The 19,919-nt window shown below is 33.9% G+C and overlaps 1 protein-coding gene across 6 annotated transcripts in view; it reads right to left on the bottom strand.

Moving 5' to 3' along the window:
• The window catches only part of LOC118201834 (uncharacterized), a 277,211-nt gene that overhangs the window by 34,418 nt on the left and 222,874 nt on the right, over positions 1-19,919 (bottom strand). For all 6 annotated transcript variants that reach the window (XM_085818400.1, XM_085818401.1, XM_085818402.1 and 3 more), the window contains one exon: positions 125-369. In XM_085818400.1, coding sequence (XP_085674526.1) covers positions 125-299 — 175 coding nt within the window. In that variant the 5' untranslated portion in view covers positions 300-369. The remainder of the gene's footprint in view (positions 1-124; positions 370-19,919) is intronic.

Here is a 19,919-nt window from a genome sequence, read left to right on the forward strand (position 1 = left end):
AAAATATACTGTTTCTAATTTTATTATAAATTTAATTTCATTACAGAAATTTGAACTGATTTTATTGCCACATATTTTGCTACATTTTAATTTCTGGCTTATAATAATGATAAATAATTTTTACCTTTCTTGGGCTGCTTCATCTTTTTGAAAGCAAATTTCCCATCTTTAGTAGATTCTTTCTTGCTGTGTCCTTCAAATGAATCTTTCTTGTCGATGGAGCCCCGGCGATCGCTGATCGTTTCAGCCTTGCACGTTAAGGCTTCTTCAGCTTCGTCCACTGTCTCCTTGTCCTGCATTTTAATAGAGGTGATTGGAGATTCGGGACAAAAAAATGACTTGGAGCTGTAACTCTAGTTACACCTGTTTCTGGAAAAAGAAACACGCTGCTATTAGGAAAAACAAGCTGTAAATATTAATTTGAACTTATTTAATTCCAGTTTCCCTTTACTATGTTCCTATTCATGATAAATGGAGAACTTGAGTTCTACACATAATAAAATTAAAAAGCACATTTCCCCCCCCCCCGATATCATTATTTAGTCATCCTCTCAAAACAATCTAGATTTATTTTGTTTGTCAATCTTACAGATTAAAGTCACACCAAAATTATTTTACATTTAGGGTTTAGAGGGTGATTTCCAACGTTGGGCATGAACATGACATTCAGAGATATGCGAAAAATATACGTATCAGGATTGTAAGACAAAATATATATTAAAATAGATGCAATTAATTGAACGTTGTGATAAGTGCCTGAGCAGGTGTTTTCGCTATTTAAAGTCGAGTTTCTATTCCCTTTTGTTTTTAATTTCAGTATATGGGGAGGGGGGAACATTTTATTTGGTGCGACTGCAATCAATCATCTCTTCCTTTGTGTGAAGTGCAAAAGATTGGGAACCGCTCATCACTCACCTTGCTAAATTTAAGACGATATTTAACTAATGTTTCGACATTATTATATTCAAGTTTAGTTGCTTAACACTCTCTTACACCTTATTTTAAGCTCTTTAATGATCTTTCTGATGGTGATTCTCCAATCAGCTCAAATTAGTGCATCAATGGCAATCAGCTTGTCTTCACTAGTTGAGATTCTTTGGCTGGAAGCAGACTGCATGTTGAAGCAGGCACGCTGCGTGCTTTCTTCAACATGCTAATTATAACTATAGGGGTAATGAAAAAAGAAACTAGCTGTACTGCTAGCATATTGAAATATGTATCTATTTGGTTCAATGAATCATGACTAAGAATTGTTTAGAAGAAAAGTGTTCATTTAAAGAACACGGGCTGCCGAGGAGTTGGTAAGTGGGAAGAGTTACAAAGGCTATATGATAATTAGCTGAAGACCCTAATTTGCCCAGGGCTTTAGGCAGAGACATGAGATTTTGATTAGGGTTATGGGAGTACGTGTGAACTATGTAAAACTTCATCAAGCTCGAATAAAATTGTAGAACAGTTAGGTACGGTCTAATACGGTACCATGTAATGGTTTTATTTAAACGACATTTAAATTTAGATTAAAGGTTCTTACTGTTTTAAAGAATAAACGAATATGACACCATCTAATGCTTTTTATAACCACTAACAGCGGGAACACAACAACGGAGACATGAACCTAAGATGGGGGCATAACTAGCATTCCAATATTAACGCCCAGAGTGTGGACAAGAGGGGTGGGTTTTCGAAACCTCATGTAGACAGTGACCTTCCTCTTGTTTTGAGGATCAAGCACAATTTCATGAAAATCAAAATCATATTGCAGAATTTTATGAATTACATATACACAAACAACCAAACGGACACTCTTCTTTATATGCGTATAGGTGATTTTAATGAATCCAATTAGTGTCAATTTATGAGTCCAGTTAGTAATTAATAATAATTGAAATGAATCTGCGTTTATTACTTTTACATTGTTTAGTTTGTTATCTAATAGCAGAATAAATCTGAAGGAAAATTAAATATTTTACGCTTTGCTGAATGAAAAAGCACTGCCGCGTTGAAAATTAAAATATTTTCATTCAAGCAGTAGTAATACATTTCGTTTAAATCGCTGAGTTTGTTTATTAAATTCGAAACATAAATACATTGCGTGTGGCAACACACTTCTCTTACATTGCCGAGCTTTCTGGTTAAATCTGAAACATATTGTTATGAATTGTCAAGCCGCGGTAACGTAGCTTCCCCACAAAGCAGTTTTCGGGTTGCCATAAGTGGAAAGGGGCGACAGGGTTGATACATTTGGCGATCAATCACCCATTTGGCAACAAAACTGGCGATATACCATGGAAAGATAGAGAACCTTCTGGAACGAATTCTTTCCGGTTTAGCCCAGAATGTGCTCAAACACAAGCTAAAAACTATATAAACCCTGCTGGTACCTGGAGAGAGAGTACGAGATAGTTAGTCTCGAGCTAGTCAGTCCGTGTCGATCGAGTTGACAGCAGGGCAGCAAGTGCCGAGTGGGTCATCGAGTGCATCGAAATAGTCTCTTAGCGTATCCCGGTTAATGCATCTTCGAGAGTGTGTTGAACTCCAGGAACGGCTGAACCGAAGAGTCGAGACTCTGTGTATCATCGAGTTGTAGCGTGGAGAGTCTCGAGAGTTCGTGGAGTTTTGGGAACGACCAAGCAGAGTCGGGAGCTGTATTCTGGTGCTTTACAATGAAGCTGTCTCCACCGTTATAGCTTGATAACATGAAGGCTGTATTGCTGATTGTTCCAGCGAGTGTATAGTAGATGTTCGACGACTGTAAAACGTGCCTTTGGAGCTGTCCTGATTAATATTGGCTAAATAAAGTGTGTTTCGATACTTTATCAAGTGTTGTCGTTATTCACTCCAAATCTACGAAACCCATATGATCGTAAAGGAAGAAAACGTAACAACTGGTGTCAGAAGTGGGATTAGCCAGTGACCCGCCTGCAGAGAAAAGCCATGGCGGAGGAAACGAGGACTTTGATGGACTTCTTAGCCCAGATAAAAGCTGAGATCAGAGCCCGGTGAGAAGAGATGAAAGCCGAACTGAAAGAGATGAAAACCGGGAAGAAAGAGATGAAAGTTGAAATTGAAGAGTTAAAAGCCAGATTTGCTGAGATAAAAGCCGGATATGATGAGATAATAGCTGGATATGAAGAGATGACAGCTGATATGAAAGCTGGATGAGAAGAGATGAAAGCTGGCCGAGAAAAGTTGCGAGAGTAGCTGAAAGTGAAGCTTATAGAAGAAACTGGAGCCATAAAAGAATATATGGAAATTACAGAAATGGCGTCTGAAGAATCAAAGGATGAAGAAATGAAGGAAGTAACTAATGAACTGTCTGAGGAAGATCAAGAAATAAAGGATGAAACATCTAACTGGATTAAAGAAAAAGAATGAAAACATGAAGAAATAAAAGACGGGAAAGAAGCTTTTGATTCTCAAGTGCCTAAAGTGGAAGAAAGTGAAAATATGACTGTCAAAGTTCGTCGAAAGTGATAGTGAAATTACGAAGTCACCAGAGTCGTAGCTAGGGTTTTCAGCGCCCAGGAACAACTGAAGATTTCGTGCCTCCTATTGCTTGCCAAGGATGGAAAACATTTAATTCTAAAATGTCGTAACATCACTTTGGCGCCCCTTGGATTCTGTGCCCGGGGACAGATGCCCCCTCTTGCCCCCCTCTAGTCGCTGGAAGTCGCAGTTAGCAAATATTGAACCACCTGAAAGTTTACTTGATGCAGAGATGGGAGAAATCCTAATGTACAGCTTAAAAACTGTGCTCCAGTATTATAGGATAATTCACCCACCTCACAAACTGGGCGTGTGCCTCATACTGCAGGTTTTGCAGACAAGGAATTGATTCCTGGATACTTCTGCTTGTAAAGGATCGGATTCTATTCATGACCCTGGTGCAAATATCGAAACTGTCTTTCAGGAAATAGAGGTAAATAAGCATGTACCATCTGCTAAAAGTATCGCGGTGAACTGTACATGTGGATGCGAACAAACTTCAGAGAGGTGAACAAACTGTTTCAGATCTTCCTGTGGATGAAAAGTCTGAAAGGACTATATCTTCAGACTGTGATATGCAAAACAGAAATGCATCTGAGAACTGCAGTGGAAAAATATTTTACATGGGTATAACTTAATGAAAAGACTGAGACTGCAATTCATTCTGAACTTTAATGTATATAATTTAAAATTGCTATGTGTTTAATTTGTGTATATAACTTGTATATAGTGTAAATATTTGCTTCTTTAGTTATGTTATTTGTTTGTTTTATAACGTTTTGTTTGTATCGAATTTGCCTTCTGACCAAGGGTTGTACTGCCTGGGTCGTGCAGTCCTTGGGAGGGGGCAATGTTACGAAATGTCAAGGCACGGTAAGGTAGCTTCCCCGTAAACCAGTTTTAGGGTTGCCATAAAATGGCAAAAATGGCAGGGTCGCCACATTTGTCGAGGAATCACCCATTTGGCGACAAAATTGGCGATATACCATGGACTGATGGAGAACCTTCTGGAACGAATTCTTACCGGTTTAGCCCTGAATGTTCTCGAACACAAGCCGAAAAACTATATAAACCCTGCTGGTACGCAGAGAGTGAGTGCGAGATAGTTAAGTCTTGAGTTAGTCAGTCTGTGTGGAGTCGATCGAGTTGACAGCAGGGCAGCAAGCACCGAGTGGGTCCTCGAGTGCATCGAAATAGTCTCTTAGCGTATCCCGGTTAATGCATCTTCGAGAGTGTGTTGAGCTCCGGGAACGGCTGAACCGAAGAGTCGGGACTCTGTGTGTCATCGAGTTGTACCGTGGAGAGCCTCGAGAGTACGTGGAGTTCCAAGAACGACCAAGCAGATTCGGGAGCTGTACTCTGGTGCTTTGCAGTGAAGCCGTCTCCACCGTTATAGCCTGATAACCTGGAGGCTGTGTCGCTGATTGTTCCAGCAAGTGCATAGTAGATCTTCAACGACTTTGGAGCTGTCCTGATTAATATTGGCTAAATAAAGTGTGTTTCGATACTTCATCAAGCGTCGCCGTTATTCACTCCAAATCTACGAACCCCATACGAACATGAAGGAAGAATATAACGTAACAATATATATCTTACGCATCGCAGTGTAGCAACACAAAGCATTACCGATGACACAAGTCCTTTTCACGTTATATTATAGATTAGGCTGTACGATAATGTAACATATATAATATTTATGCATTTTAGAGCAATAGTAATAATAATCATTAGAATGACTTCCAAATGCATTTTGTATTTCTGATGAAATTTTATTCACTTTGAGAATTAAACAAACTGTCTACTAAAAAACTGAATACAGTTATAATATACGTTCCCCTTTTCCTATTTAATAATACATAATCCCCATTACCACAATATGCATTGTAATAAAAAGGTAAATATATGTGCCAAGTAACATACTCATTATAATTAAATTTAATTCAAAATGCTGTTTTGTTTGAAACCCTCTACGTCAGCCACAACACTGTCATCGGAGTGTTTCCAACAAAACTGTTGTATAGTTTTGCATTTGTTCGTGTATTTTCACTTGTTAAGAACACAAGTTTTAAAATTAAAAGCTATCAAACTGATTATTACAAAGCTTTTTAATTAAATTTTGGTATCAATAATTCAAACTAATAAAAGTAATACGAGAAACCAGCTGTATAATAGGTGACAATCATTCCTGTTGTAAATGTTATAAGTCTCCAAGAAAGCCATGAACAGCACTTTCTAGTGCGCATCGTTTTCTTCAGTTTCTTCACTTATACTTTTAACTACAATTCCTTCTCTCTCTCTATATATATATATGAAGAGAGATAAAGATATATATACTGAAAAATACTTAAGGAAAAAAATAATATTCCAATAATAGTAATTTTTAATATTTTGTGAATTCTGTTTGATTATATTAATTGACTTTTGTTTCAGTTTGGATTCAACTTATTCTGAATTATATTTTTTGTGATTTCCTGTTAGTAAATTTACTACTGTGGGAAGCTTTTAATTCTATTTCATTTGAATTGCTTATAAGGTATTTCTCCCGCCTTCCTAGCGTGCCTTTATGGTGTAGTGGTTCTGCACGCTGGGCTGGTATTCTAGAGGCCCATGGTTCGATTCCTGGTGAAGGCGATTGCTCATTTTTCATCTTGCCTGCTTCCAAAAAATATCTAATGTCTCTACATCTTTACTAATTATTTATACGAGAGCAATTCGGAAACTAAATTCATTAAAAACTGAAAGATACTAGAAAACACCAAATACAGCTAAAAATTAAAAAAAAAAAAAAATCAATTAAAATAACAGTTTTTACGCAAAAACAAGCGATTTGGCCAGCGTGTAGGAAGACAAGATTTTCAGGTGCACAAAACTGAAAGTTTACTTTCGGTCTCCCTCGGCAAAAAGACACTGGAGGCGTAGAAACTTATTTAATTTGTTATGGACGCTATGCTGAGTCAATATATGAGATAATTTAATAACTTAAATGATAATTCCAGAATGGATTAAGCATAATTTAATTCGCAATAATAAAAACATAACGTTACTTCGTTGTTGCGGCCGATTGCACCCAAAAAGGGAGGTGCACATCTACATGTTATAGCAGTCCCACATACAAAATTTCAACGTTCTGAGGTTATTCTTTTTTGAGTTATGCTAGATACATACATACGTACGTACATACGTTACGAAAAAATATCTTTTGAATCCATTTTAAATCAGTTTTATAATTCGTTTGGGGAAAAAAAGTTCTTTCTTCTCTCCTTACGTACAGATGCCCTGCAAAAACATCCTTAAATTGCATTCGATAGCGATCAAAATGGATATTTTCGCTGAAATACGGTACCCAGAATTTTTCGCGATTACAATATTCCTTTACTTCGTATAAGGAAGTACAAAGGAAAACATCCTGAGGATAGCTTTCAAAACTGGAATTTTTCTCAAGGTAAGTTTTAATTTTATTAACCATTAAAGATTCAGTTTTACGAATTGGGGACAGTAAATATTTTTATTTAAGGGGGACGGGAAACGAACCTTTTGAACTGCGAAAATATTTGTATTTTTTTAATATTATTATTTGTAATCTGAAAAAGTTCTCAGAGTGTATTTTTATTCCCTCCTGAAATTTTGGGGGAAGAATAAAGAACTGAAAGTTTGCTAATTGAACAGTAACTCAGCTGTAATAGATTTATCTATACAAAATAACTTTTAATAAATGAATGTTAAGCAGTTTTGATGAATAAAATACTAACATTAGCCTGCAGAATTTAACTATTAAATGAAACTGTCTTCCACCGAAAACATTATGTTAAGCAATAAAGAATCTAAAAATTTGCGGTTTCACAGATTTTAAGAAAAGTCTACGATTTCGTCTACTTTCTTTTACAACAAAAACTTCGACTTCAACAATACTTTAAAAGAAAGAGTAACAACTAAAAAGGTCCTCAAAAATAAACATTGGGGGTACTTATGATGTATACACTCCCCAAAGCTACGTTTAAAAAGACTTTAAATACACTGATTAAACAACTTAAAACCGTTGCGTAACTTAACACCAAAATCTTCCCCATATATGACACTTAATCAACGTATGACGGAAAAGTTCTAAGAAATGAAATCAGCTGACGACTTATAAAGGACCTTGAGAAAAGGGCGTTGAATAACGAGTACCTGAATGTTATTGCGGTGCAACCTTCCACGTTTGTATGGAAAAAAAATTTTTTTTTTCCTTTGTTACAACAACAGGAGCCGCTGACAAAAACCAGATTCCTCGTAGCAAGAGAAGCGTGGAACAAACATGCTGAAAGAGTGAAACAAAAAGGAGTTCTCTGCAACCGGATTAAACGAAAAATATAATAATATTATGTTTCTTACGCGGATGTATATTAAGGTGAAAGGGTACTGCTATTGTCCTACTTACTGTCGAACAGTCTTCTCACTAGTACTTCTTAAAAAGATACAATTTCTGAGTAATAAATTACTGACGTAGGTAACCCTGAAATTTTTTATATAAGGGCAGGCGCTAAAAATAATAATTCGTTAGATATGTAAATCTGAACTCTTATGTTCGAAGTATGTAGCAATAATTGCAATTTATCAGCAGAATAAATTTTGAAAAAAAAAAAAAAATATGATGTGTACACTACATGACTTTTGCACGGAATATTAAATTATATGCATTTTTTTCTGCATTTCATTTGAACTTATTGAATTCACTTAAATCTGCTGCTTCAAATTTGTTGCGAAGCTTAGTTTCTTTAGATTGGCAACGAATCCACTATTCTGCTAAGTTTCAAATGTATACAAATATGGCTGCTATGGTAAAAAAATTAGGCTTTGCTGCACTTAACCAACTTTTAAATTGTTGATGATTCCACAAATATTGCATGCAGGTTAGTTAAAGGTCCAAAAACCTTAACCGGAAGATAAAAACAACATAATTCGATCATTTTTAAAGCAAAAAATGCACATTTTACCAACAGGTAAGAACAAAAAAACTGAGCTCACGGAGCCGAGTAACAGAGTGGGTATATGTATATATGTATTTATTTATTTTTGGTGCAGCCGATGCCACCAAAAAGGGGGATGCACAACTACATCTTATAGCTGTCCTATATACAAAATTTGAAAATTTTGAGGCTACTAGTTTTTGAGTTATGCGAGAAACATACATATATACGCACATACGTACAGACGCCACGAAAATCTCTTCCGAATCCATTTTAAATCAGTTTTATAATTTTTTGGGGGAAAAAGAGTCCTTTATTGAGTCCATACGTACAGATATCAGGCAAAAACATCCATCATTAAATTGCATTCGAAAGCGGTCAAAATGGATATTTTCATTGAAATATGGTACCTGGAATTTTTGCGATTACGATACTTCCTTTACCTCGTACAAAGAAGTAAAAAGGGAAACGGAGTTGACCCAAAAGCGTTATCGCATTAGGGTCCGTGACTCTTAGTCGACAACCACTTAGCCGACGGAACACTTAACCGACACCAGTTAGTCGACAGGACATTTAGCCGACACGGACACTTAGCCGTCAGGTCATTTAGCCGACAGGGACAGTTAGCCGATAAGGACACTTAGCCGACAGGATATTTAGTCGACACGGACAGTTAGCCGACAGGACATTTAGTCGACGCGGACAGTTAGCCGACAGGACATTTAGCCAACACCTACAGTTAGTTAGTTAGCCGACATGACATTTGGCCGACACAGAGATTTAGCCGTCAGGACATTTAGCTACGGGACACTTACCTGTCAAGACATTTAGTCAACAGGTTACTAAGCCGACAGTGACGTTTAACTGACACGTACCCAAAAATTATATAAACTATCAATTACAAAATTTCTCGACTACTCCATAAGTTCAATATTTAAGTGATTTTTTTTCATCTATCAGTAAAATTCATTTTTCGATTCTTAAAGATCTCATATGTGCTATTAATTTATTGTGTTAATTTAGCATTGTTTGATATGTATCGTGCTGTTTGGTGTACATTGGCCAAATCGAGAAAGCGCTGAAATTTCTCGAAAATGAATAAAACAAAACCTTAAAGATTATTTTACTTCTAAATTAATCATTATGTACTAGTTTAGGGCTATAAACATTAACCTAAGTAAGTATTTTAAGTGAGAGGCGTGGTCAATAAAATGTTACAGAATTTTTATCTCAAGAATGGAGGCATGAACAGCAAATTATAGAGGTCACAAATAATTTATATCTTTGCTTGTCTTAAAAATTCACTTTTTTTAAAATTGTTTTTAATAACAAAATAAAATATATTTGCTAAACTAACCCTTACCACCGTATGTTTCTATAAAAAAGTATAATTCAAGAATAACAATAATTTTTATTGCATTATTCAGATTTTTCATGACAGGGAAAGGAAATTTCATTAGTGGGAGGAGCCAAACGATTTATTAATTAAGGGAAAGAATGTAACATGATGTGTAAAATAGTAATGAAACGTAAATGTATTAAAAATTTGAAAGCATTTGGAAGAGCGAGATTGGAAAATTAATATCATTAAGTAAACAAGAAAAATTATTAATGATATGAAAGTGTTCAGAAGAACCCAGTTGATTAAATGAAGAAGCTTTATGGATAATTTTTGAAGATCTCACATTAAAATGTAATTAAGTGACCGCCTTACTTAGCTAAAAAAATTCTTTTTTTCTTTCGAAATTTCATTCATATTCTCTGACGAGAAATTTCAGCGCTTTATCAATTTCGCCAATATACACCAAACAGCACACGATACATACATGGATCTTATAAGAGATAGACTAACGCCCACATGTCCGCAAGAAAGAGTAAGGGCGATCTGGCTTACTTCAACACAGAAACTTATGGCGTTTGTATCACATAACTGTTTTCAATTATTAAATATTGTATAGTGATGAGAAAACGTTGTATAGTGATGAGATTATGACAGTCACAGTTTTTGCAAACAAGATTTAATATATCTCATAAAAGAACTTTTTACTGCATTTTGCGCAATTTTTTCAAGCGTAATTCTTGTATAAATTTCTTTACTTTAGTAAAACGGTAAAAATTCTAAATGCAAAACTTATGAACTTATTTTTGTGTACAAATAAAGTAAAATTAAATAATATTGATAGCATATGATGCTTTGAAACAAATAAGGTAAAATTAAACAAGATCTGATCATTTTCTTTGATTTTATGAGCATTTTCAAGCAGTAGTTTTTAAAAATTATTATAACATAACAAGACGATCATTTATTTGATTATATGATCATTAATTATTAACATTACAAGATGATTATTTATTTTAGTAATTCATAAAATTCGAAGCATAAACTTTTTGAGTGTAATGAGGGAAAAAAACATAAACTCTGGAAGCACTCAGCAATATAATTTTATATTACGCCCAAAGGAGCGTTTTTCTGTGTTACCTTTATTTATTAAACATCATGTTCTTCGCAAGTAAACCACATAAAATTTAATTCAAGAACAATATCACAAACCATTTGAAAATGACATATCTTTAGAATTTCCGGGCTGGAGATAAAAATGTTATTTTCTGCACAGGGTTCCCATTGCTTGCTTTGAACTCGTTGAGTTCGTTAATCAAAACTTCGTTAAAGTACCAAAATATGAAATGGATTAAAACATATTTGAAATTAGGCCGTCCAGGTGTCATGTTCGGGTGGAGGCTTACGTTATTCAAAATTTTATGGTTCTAAATTCTGTTGTTTTTTTTCACAGTGCGAGAGAAACATACATGCATTCATGCAGATTCTTCATTATATAATTTCTTTAAATATAATACAGGACGATAATATTTGATGGCAACAATTTGCAAAGTGAAACTGACATTTATAGTGAAACAAAGCAAAATGCCGTTTCGAAACTAATAGCTTTTCTGAGCTGCCGCCCCTTTGGGCTAATAAAATAAATTAACAATAAATAAGAAAATTTATGCAGAACTAGACATAAATTTAAAAAAATAATCACTATAAAATACTAGCACAATTAATTATTACAGTTAAATACAATTTTTAACATTAGAATAAATGCATAAAAACTATTGTTAAAAGTGTTAATCACTATGATGTATTATGAAATATTATTGAAATAAAACTTCTTTGTAGTATATTATGTTATAATATTCAGATATAATTTTAAAAAAGCAGTACAAATAAGAATTTTAAGCAAAAACTTTCAAAAATCCATTTTTTCGATTTTAGTATTTTTTACTTATTTACACCAATAAAAGCATAAAAATTGTAAGAGAAAATTGTTTGTTTGAATTTTTCTATTAGTTCAGATTTAAAATATTATTTTTTAAAAGAAGGAGATACAAATTTCCTTACAGCATAGGAAAAGTTAAAAAAACATCTAGACCTGAAAGCATGCAACAGCTTTATAATTATTTAGAACATTAATTATGCTTGATAAACATGCTAAATTTTTAAAAATCAATCTCAGTTTCAAAAATAAGAATACCTAAAAATTCTAATTTGTTAAATGAGGCGCTATCACCAGCCTTTTTGTTGAAAATTACATGCGCTGCAATAGCCAACTATTGTTAAGTTTCTGCAAGTCGTCCCTACTCTTCCGGATGTGGTCAAGGTGACAGTCGGCAATACGCCAAGGCAAGGGAGAAAACCCATTTGGGTTGGACTATTTCTTATAAGGTCCATGGATACATATCAAACAATGCTAAATTAACACAATAATTAAAAGTATATATGAGATCTTACACTATCGAAAAATGAATTTTACTGATAGTGAAAAAATAACTTAAATATTGAACTTATGGAGAAGTCGAGAACTTTTGTAATTGACAGTAAGTTTAAATAATTACTGGGTACGTGTCAGCTAAACGTTACTGTAGGCTTTGTGTCCTGTCGACTAAATGTGTTGACAGTTTAGTGTCCCGTAGCTAAATGTCTTGACGGCTAACTCTCTGTGTCAGCGAAATGTCCTGTCGGCTAACTGTCTGTATCGGCTAAATGTCCTGTCGGCTAAGTGTCCTTGTCGGCTAAGTGTCTTGTCGGCTAAATGACCTGTCGGTTAAGTGTCCTTGTCGGCTAAATGTCCTGTCGGCTAAGCGTCCCTGTCGGCAAAATGTCCTGTCGGCTTAGTGTCCATGTCGGCTAAGTGTCCCTGTCGGCTAAATGTCTTGTCGGCTAACTGGTGTCGGTTAAGTGTCCTGTCGGCTAAGTGGTTGTGGGCTAAGTGTCCACGACCGATCGCGTTATGATTTTCCGTCATTTTAAAGGGGATTTAAATAACGAAGAATGCCTTCAAGGTCTACAAATAGCACATAGATATGACCCTCCACGTTCCACTGGTATGATTAACAGTACAGTAAGACCTTGAATCATGAACGTCTTACTTCACGAACAAATTATCTGAACAATAAAAGCCTCGGATGACGAATGCGTCTCGAGTTATGAACACACAAGTCAGAAACATAGGATTTTCAAAGGTCTTTTGAGGTAACCTAAGTCACGTAATTAACATTTAGGATCTGGAAAAATTTTAATATTTTCCATTGCTTAACTCTGATTACAAAATCTGGAAAAATTATGGCCAGATTAGGTTGTAAGCAGAGACTGATTACTTTGCACTTAAAGGACTTATGTCTATGATGTATTTGTAAACAAAATCATGGCCTAAGAAGTTAAAAGTGAAGCCATGGAGACCATAATAGTCAGCTCAACAAGAAATAATTACAACAGCTTCATAAACAGCAACAAAAAGTGATTGTGGAAGAAATTTTTCCAGAATAATTTAAAAAAAAAAAAAAAAAAGACCGTACTCTGATCTATGAAATTTGTGCAAAATGGGATAAGATGCAAATTTTCACGTATAGCATCACTCTGATAAAGCACTAATTTCAGTGATATTTTCACGTGTCACTTTAGAAATACTTTAAAACGTAGGTAAAAACAAATCATTTTGAGTGAAACAGAGACTAGTGTGTCTCAAGCAGAGTCGAATGGCCTTAGTGACAAAGTAAAAATGAAAAAAGATTCCTCCTAAAGAGAGTTAGCTATTTTATATTTTTATAAAAGGAAACTTCGCATCCAAAAATATTTAAAATTTTCTTATCATTTTCCACTTAAACTATTTCCTCGAAATTCTCTCCAAGATGAAGAATTCATAGAAAGTTCTGTAAGCTATAATCTCAAAAAATGTGTCGACCATACGAAAAAATTTTAATCAATGATAATAGCTGTACCTATCAAATAAAACAGAAGGAATTTAATATATCAACAGCTATACATACAATTTTTCATGAAGAAATGCATATGAAAAAATTAATTTGCTGCTAGCGCCCCATAAATTCTCAGAACATATAAAAACCGGAGCGTGTCAGAATCAGTAAAGAAAACCTAAAATTACTTAGTGATTGTTAACATCGTCTTATTTCTAAAATCATAACCGACGATGAAACGTACATTTCTTGACGTTCTATTCCATCAAGAAAGAATATGGTCTTTGAAGATGACCCCAAATCAACAATGGTGAAAAGACATCGAGCAATGAAAAATATAATGAATGCCATTTTCTTTGTAAGTACAGGACTGGTCAAAACCACCAAATTAGGAGGACAGACGACCGTTACAGCTAAGTGGTACACCACTAAGGGTCTTCCAGAAATTCTTCAAGAAGGGCACTCATACTTCGCCATGATATATCTTCTTATTCAGCAAGATTAACAGTCGAATTTCTCGAACAAAAACATAACTTTACTTTACCAACGTTACATAACGTTTATAAACAAGTGATAAAATATCTACATTGTTCTCCTGATCTTGTTATTTGTGACTTCCGGCTATTTTTTTAATTTAAAATAAATTTTACGTGGCCGCCGTTTTCATTCGGAAGATGAGACTGAAGAAGCTATAAAAGCGTAATCTTCATTCATTATTTCTTCTTTAATTCAATTCCAAGAAATGGATTGTTCGAAGCATTTAATCTTTGTAAAATTCGCCTACAAAATTGGACTGATGTTGAAAGAAGCTATGCTGAACTCATTTAAATTTGTACCATTTAGCTTATCTAAAAAAAACGGACCAAGATTCCCTAGATTTTTAACTTCTGTAAGATGCTTTCGTGTGTTCCGGAAGAAATGGTGAGGAATTAAGCTAATATACAGTGATATCCATGATAATTTTTTACACTCGAGTTTCCTTAGACGTCAGTACTAATTAAATGTTTCCATATATTGAAAAAGTATGAGTAAGGCTAGTTTATAACGATTCCACAGAGTCAGCAAAACTTTTACAGTTAGGTTTCTATTTTCTTTTACATCCTGCATAGTACTTCAATTAATTATTCATTACCTGAAGCTTTCAAAGATAACATTTTAAATATATAAATAAAATATGAATAGCTTTAACAATTTTTAACATTCATATTATGCTCTAGATTTATTTGGGCGATTTGCTACGTTTATATCTTCAGCTGTTTCCACCTGAACCGACACTTTTGATTACTCCTAAGTTGTAACGCAACAAACGGTAGAAGCATATTCGATTTAGATAAACAATACAGGGCAACAATAGAAAAATAACATTTCTTTGATTTATGTTTTAGATGTCGCTTAATTTTCTTTTATTTATGTTTTAGATGAAGCTTGATTTTTTTTTATTTATGTTTCAGATGTACCTTTGTTAGATATTAGATTCTACAGATTAGATTTATGTTTGAACTTTCTAATAAATTTCTTTTTGCTACACTATATCGTTAAATTGAAATTTATTATCACTGAAACACATGCAGCCAAACTCATTAGATTCCTATTTATTTATTATCGATTCAGAAGTAGCCGCCACATTTTATATTAGGTTTTTTTTGAAGTAGAAGAAATGAAAAATGTGGAATGCCCTTGCCGGGACTCGAATCCTGGACCTGTCGAATATACTTCCAATTACACCACGAATGGATGCGGAAAGAAAGGAGAAAAATACCTTATATAGAGAGATTGATTCTGTTCGAGTTCAGACATAGTATTAGTTTCTGCAAATTGATTATCCTTTAAAATTAGATTTACATTTATAGAAAATTACAAAAAAATGATTTTACATTCAAAACTACAACTAAAAAAAGAGTCTCGTTTTAGAGAAATGGTTGCAAAAATATAAGCAACCTATCCAGTTGATTTTTAGAAGAAATACCCATATCCGCAAGAAAGCGATTCAAAAAGCTTTTACCACTTTTACAATAAAAAATCAGAAATTTTGATTGAAAAAATAATTTTAGAATTTTAATCCATATTTCTAATCGTTTAAACTGCAACAAAACCTATGGTAGCGGTTCATTACGTTTATCAGAAAGCAACCTTCATTAAAAAAATTATTTCGGAGACGTGGAACTAAAATAATGTATTGAAAATTACAATTAAATACGCAATTTTAAAAGGGGTTTATTTTTCATTTGCCAATGCTAAATGATCATAATCTCCAAAAGGATTGTGACCCGAGAGTTCTGCACCACTGCTCAATGATACGTGCTTAATATAATAAGTATTAGTGAATTCTACTTGAAATAAAATGTCATAACCGTGGAATAGCGGAAACAAAACAACCTTATAGGGGAAAAAATAAAATAAATACAGGATGTTTACGAATGAATGGTGCGGTTTTAAAAATTAATAATGAATTGATGTTTTACTTTATATGAGCAAACCTTACAGCATAAGATGTGGAGCAACTGTCCAAATTTTTGATGTATTAATCACAGTTCTTCACCCTTGGTCACACGACTACACATCTATGCGGTAATCAAATTCTTCCCATATTTGGTGCAGCATGTTCACCATGATGGTCTGCAGTGCATGCTTTATCTGATCACGAACTACCTCGAAGGACACAGGCATTGGCGATACATAAACTCGGTCTTTAGCAAGCCCCCAAAGAAAGCAATCACATGGTGCTTAATCCAACGAACGGGGTGACAAGGAAAGAAGATTGTTGTCTGCTGTTGCAGAAAATCCAATCCAGCATTGGTGAAGAACATAATTAAGAAGCTCTCATACATTCCTGTGAAAATGGAATGGAGAACCGTCTAGTTGCAAAAATGTAATCATCATAATTGTTCAGTTAAGGTAACAACCAGGTTTTCAACATGTCTAGAAATGAGTCACCAACCACTGTTTCTTGTTCGAAGAAAAATGGCCCATGAACTTTCTTGGAGAACAGAAAAGATACACGTAAATCACGCTGCACTGCAACCAAATACCTGGACACCTCAAAACGGAGCACACAGAAAGCCTTTTCCTGTTGCGCCGCGATCTTGGAAACTGACACTACGGTTTGGCAGTAAGCATAATAAACAAACAGCATGTAGCACATGAGAAACTTGGACAGTTTAGAAGGCTTACAGTGTAAGTTTTACACAGGTAAGGTAATATATCGATTTATTATTAATTTTTAAAACCACACCATTCATTTATAAACACTCTGTATATCTAAGATATAAAATGTGCTACGACGTAACCTCTCAGTTAACAAACCATGGCACAGTTTACATTAGAGGAATGACAATATAAAAGAATTATGGGGTTACGCAACTAAACCCACTGCTAATTTATTTACTAAATTTTGCATTTTAGCTTTTCTTTTCTAACAAATTTATGTTCTACTAAAACAAAAACAAAAGACTGTTACGCTCAGTTAAAGTTCTCATTGTACATGTAGAATAAGAAGATATTGTAGCCTACGATTACTGCAAAGCATTAATTAAATATCATCTTCAAATCGTAACGTTCCTAATACTTATTTTTCTAAAACAGGTCTATAAACCTGTTATTCAATTATATTAAATATATTCATTCATAACCAAATGTCCAACTTTTGTCGAATAATTGCTCAGCTTTTTGAATTCAACTTCTACCGTTGAAAACTGATACATAACCCGCCCAATGACTTCATTTATGGATATGTAAACAGCTGAAATTTGGGTTTCGATACTTTCAACATTCGAAATCATACTTCCTTTGTTTAAAGAGACAAAACAGCTCTAACTCGAATGCTGAAGTTTCAGGATTAGTTCCGTCAGTTCTTAAGCTATATCAACTTCTGCAAAAATGAAACAATATACGAGAGATCGAGGAGAGATCCGCTCATTTTTTATACTATGTAAACCATTAATCCATATCTTACATTGTTTAGAGATATTAAAGATATCTCTAAACATATATAATGCCATAGGTGTTGAGGATCTATTCTAAGATATTTTCCTTAAATAACATACAATGCACTATAGCTTACGTCCAGAGCTGGAAACCACTAGCCCTATTGCATATATGCAAGATAATTAAGCAGCTTATGGAAATTCTCTCTGTAAACGGAAATTCTCTCTGTAAAGCCATCTTACCAACTTCATTTAACTCTTTTGAATTTTTTAAACCCTAACCTTTAAGCATTTAAGCCCTGGAAAGATTAATTTTAATGAAGTCTAGTAGAAGCGCTTAATAAAATAAGCATGCACTTGCTGCAGTTTCTATGGTTACTTGAATCACCAAGATCACCTCCATGGCTTCTATCATCTCTAATATTGAATAATGTAGAATACAGGCGCAAGTGTATATTTCTCGCATTATGGGAAAACAGCGGCAGCTAGAGACACTAAATTTTGAACTCATATAATTCTCCGATAGAACATGTGCATCTCGAAGCCTGAATTTTGAATTTCCAATTTATTTTTTATTTCTTTTGCATTTTGTTCCTAGTTAATGAAGTTTTGATTATAAACTCAGCGATTTAAAACTTTTGTGTTGCCACTTGGCAAAGGGTAAGATGTTTCAAATTTAATCAGAAAACTCTGGGATTTAAAAGAAGTGTGTTGCCACCCGGTAAAACGCAATACTATTTTTTTTCCGAATTTAATCAACAAACTCAGTGGTTTAAAAAAAATGTGTTCCCACTGTCCGAATTAATTTTTTTTTAATCTTCCACGCGGCAATGTGTTTTTGTTAATAAAGCGTAAGATAATATTCTATTTTTCTGTTAAATATATTTTATTATTAATTAAGAAGCGATTTAAAAGCAATAAACTATGATTAATTTCAATTACTAGTGGGTAAGCCCGCTAGATTAGTGGGCTGCAGCCAAAGCAAAATTTATAAGTTCTATATACCCCTGAAAAGCAAATGTATAAAAGCATTCAGCATGAATGAAATCTGTTCATTCATTCAAAGCAACAACAATTTTGTAAATAATTTTTTTATAGCGAAACTAGGAAACAAAAACTTTTGACACTTCAGGTTAATACGTGACGTCATATTTTAAATTTAATGTAATATAACAACATTTTCTCAACATCAATAAAAGAATTAACGTGGCATTAATAGTATACCGTGTCAGTTACACTAACCTGAAACATAAAGGTTGCTAACAGCAGCTATTTATTTAAAATGCTGGCATTAATGAAAATTTTCGATATACAATGACGTCACATGCAGTCGCGTGTTTTCATCAAAGTCAGAATATGACCTATAGAATAATAATATGGCAATAAAATTTTTATTTCATACTTTGTAAAACTACAGTTTTTTTATTACTACGATTTGAAAGCGAGAGTGGCAGCACTTTTCGAAATAAAGCAGATTTTTCTCTCCAGCGCGCCAGACTGTTGCCACTCGAAACATGAGCGCGAAAATTAGCATTGAATTAATATCTTGGCTGATTCAAGTCGTTCGAAGATGATAATGGTCTAAATAGCTTCCCACAATTTTTTGAAACCGAGAATAATATATTTAATGTTTGGCAATGCTATTTTTATTTTATAGTTTGTAAAACTTAGTGAAAATTAACGTTTTCAGAGTTTTAAATTAATATATCGGCTAGTTAATGTCGTACGAAGATGAGAATGGTCGAAAGGCCTTCCCATGAATTTTTGGAATCCGGAGGGACCTCTCTCAAAGCTCAACTCTCCACTGTCCCAGAGGAGATGATGCCACAAACAAACAGAAGCGAACAGATTTTAATAGTATAGAGTAGTTGAAATCGTGAAATTATACATTACTTGATTTATTAAAATCATTGCAAATATTTTTCTTCCTTATAATAATTAAGCGGCTGGTCTCTAAATAAGTTTTAGGTTTTTCTTAATTTTCTGGGGATGGGGAATAACATTTTATATTCAGCGATTATTTCCCACGTTTAATTTTTTATCCATGATAGCATTTTAATTAGTCCCCTCCCCTTCCCTACACTCGCTTTGAATAAAAAAATTAAAGAAATTCTGTAAAAAGTTGAAATGTTGTTAAAATACTTTTCACCAAATTCTGTTGAGTAATGATCCAGTTATTCATTTACTAAATTTCATTTATATCTTTTTAAAAATACGGCTACATTTTCAAAATATATATTTTTAGATTTGCTTTTCATTAAGCACAGATTTCAGACATTGCTTTACTAAAAAATGTTCAGTATTAGTCTAC

Source organism: Stegodyphus dumicola, chromosome 6 (assembly GCF_044657685.1).
Source record: "Stegodyphus dumicola isolate Sdum_Otavi_A_Nest chromosome 6, ASM4465768v1".
NCBI lineage: Eukaryota > Metazoa > Arthropoda > Arachnida > Araneae > Eresidae > Stegodyphus > Stegodyphus dumicola.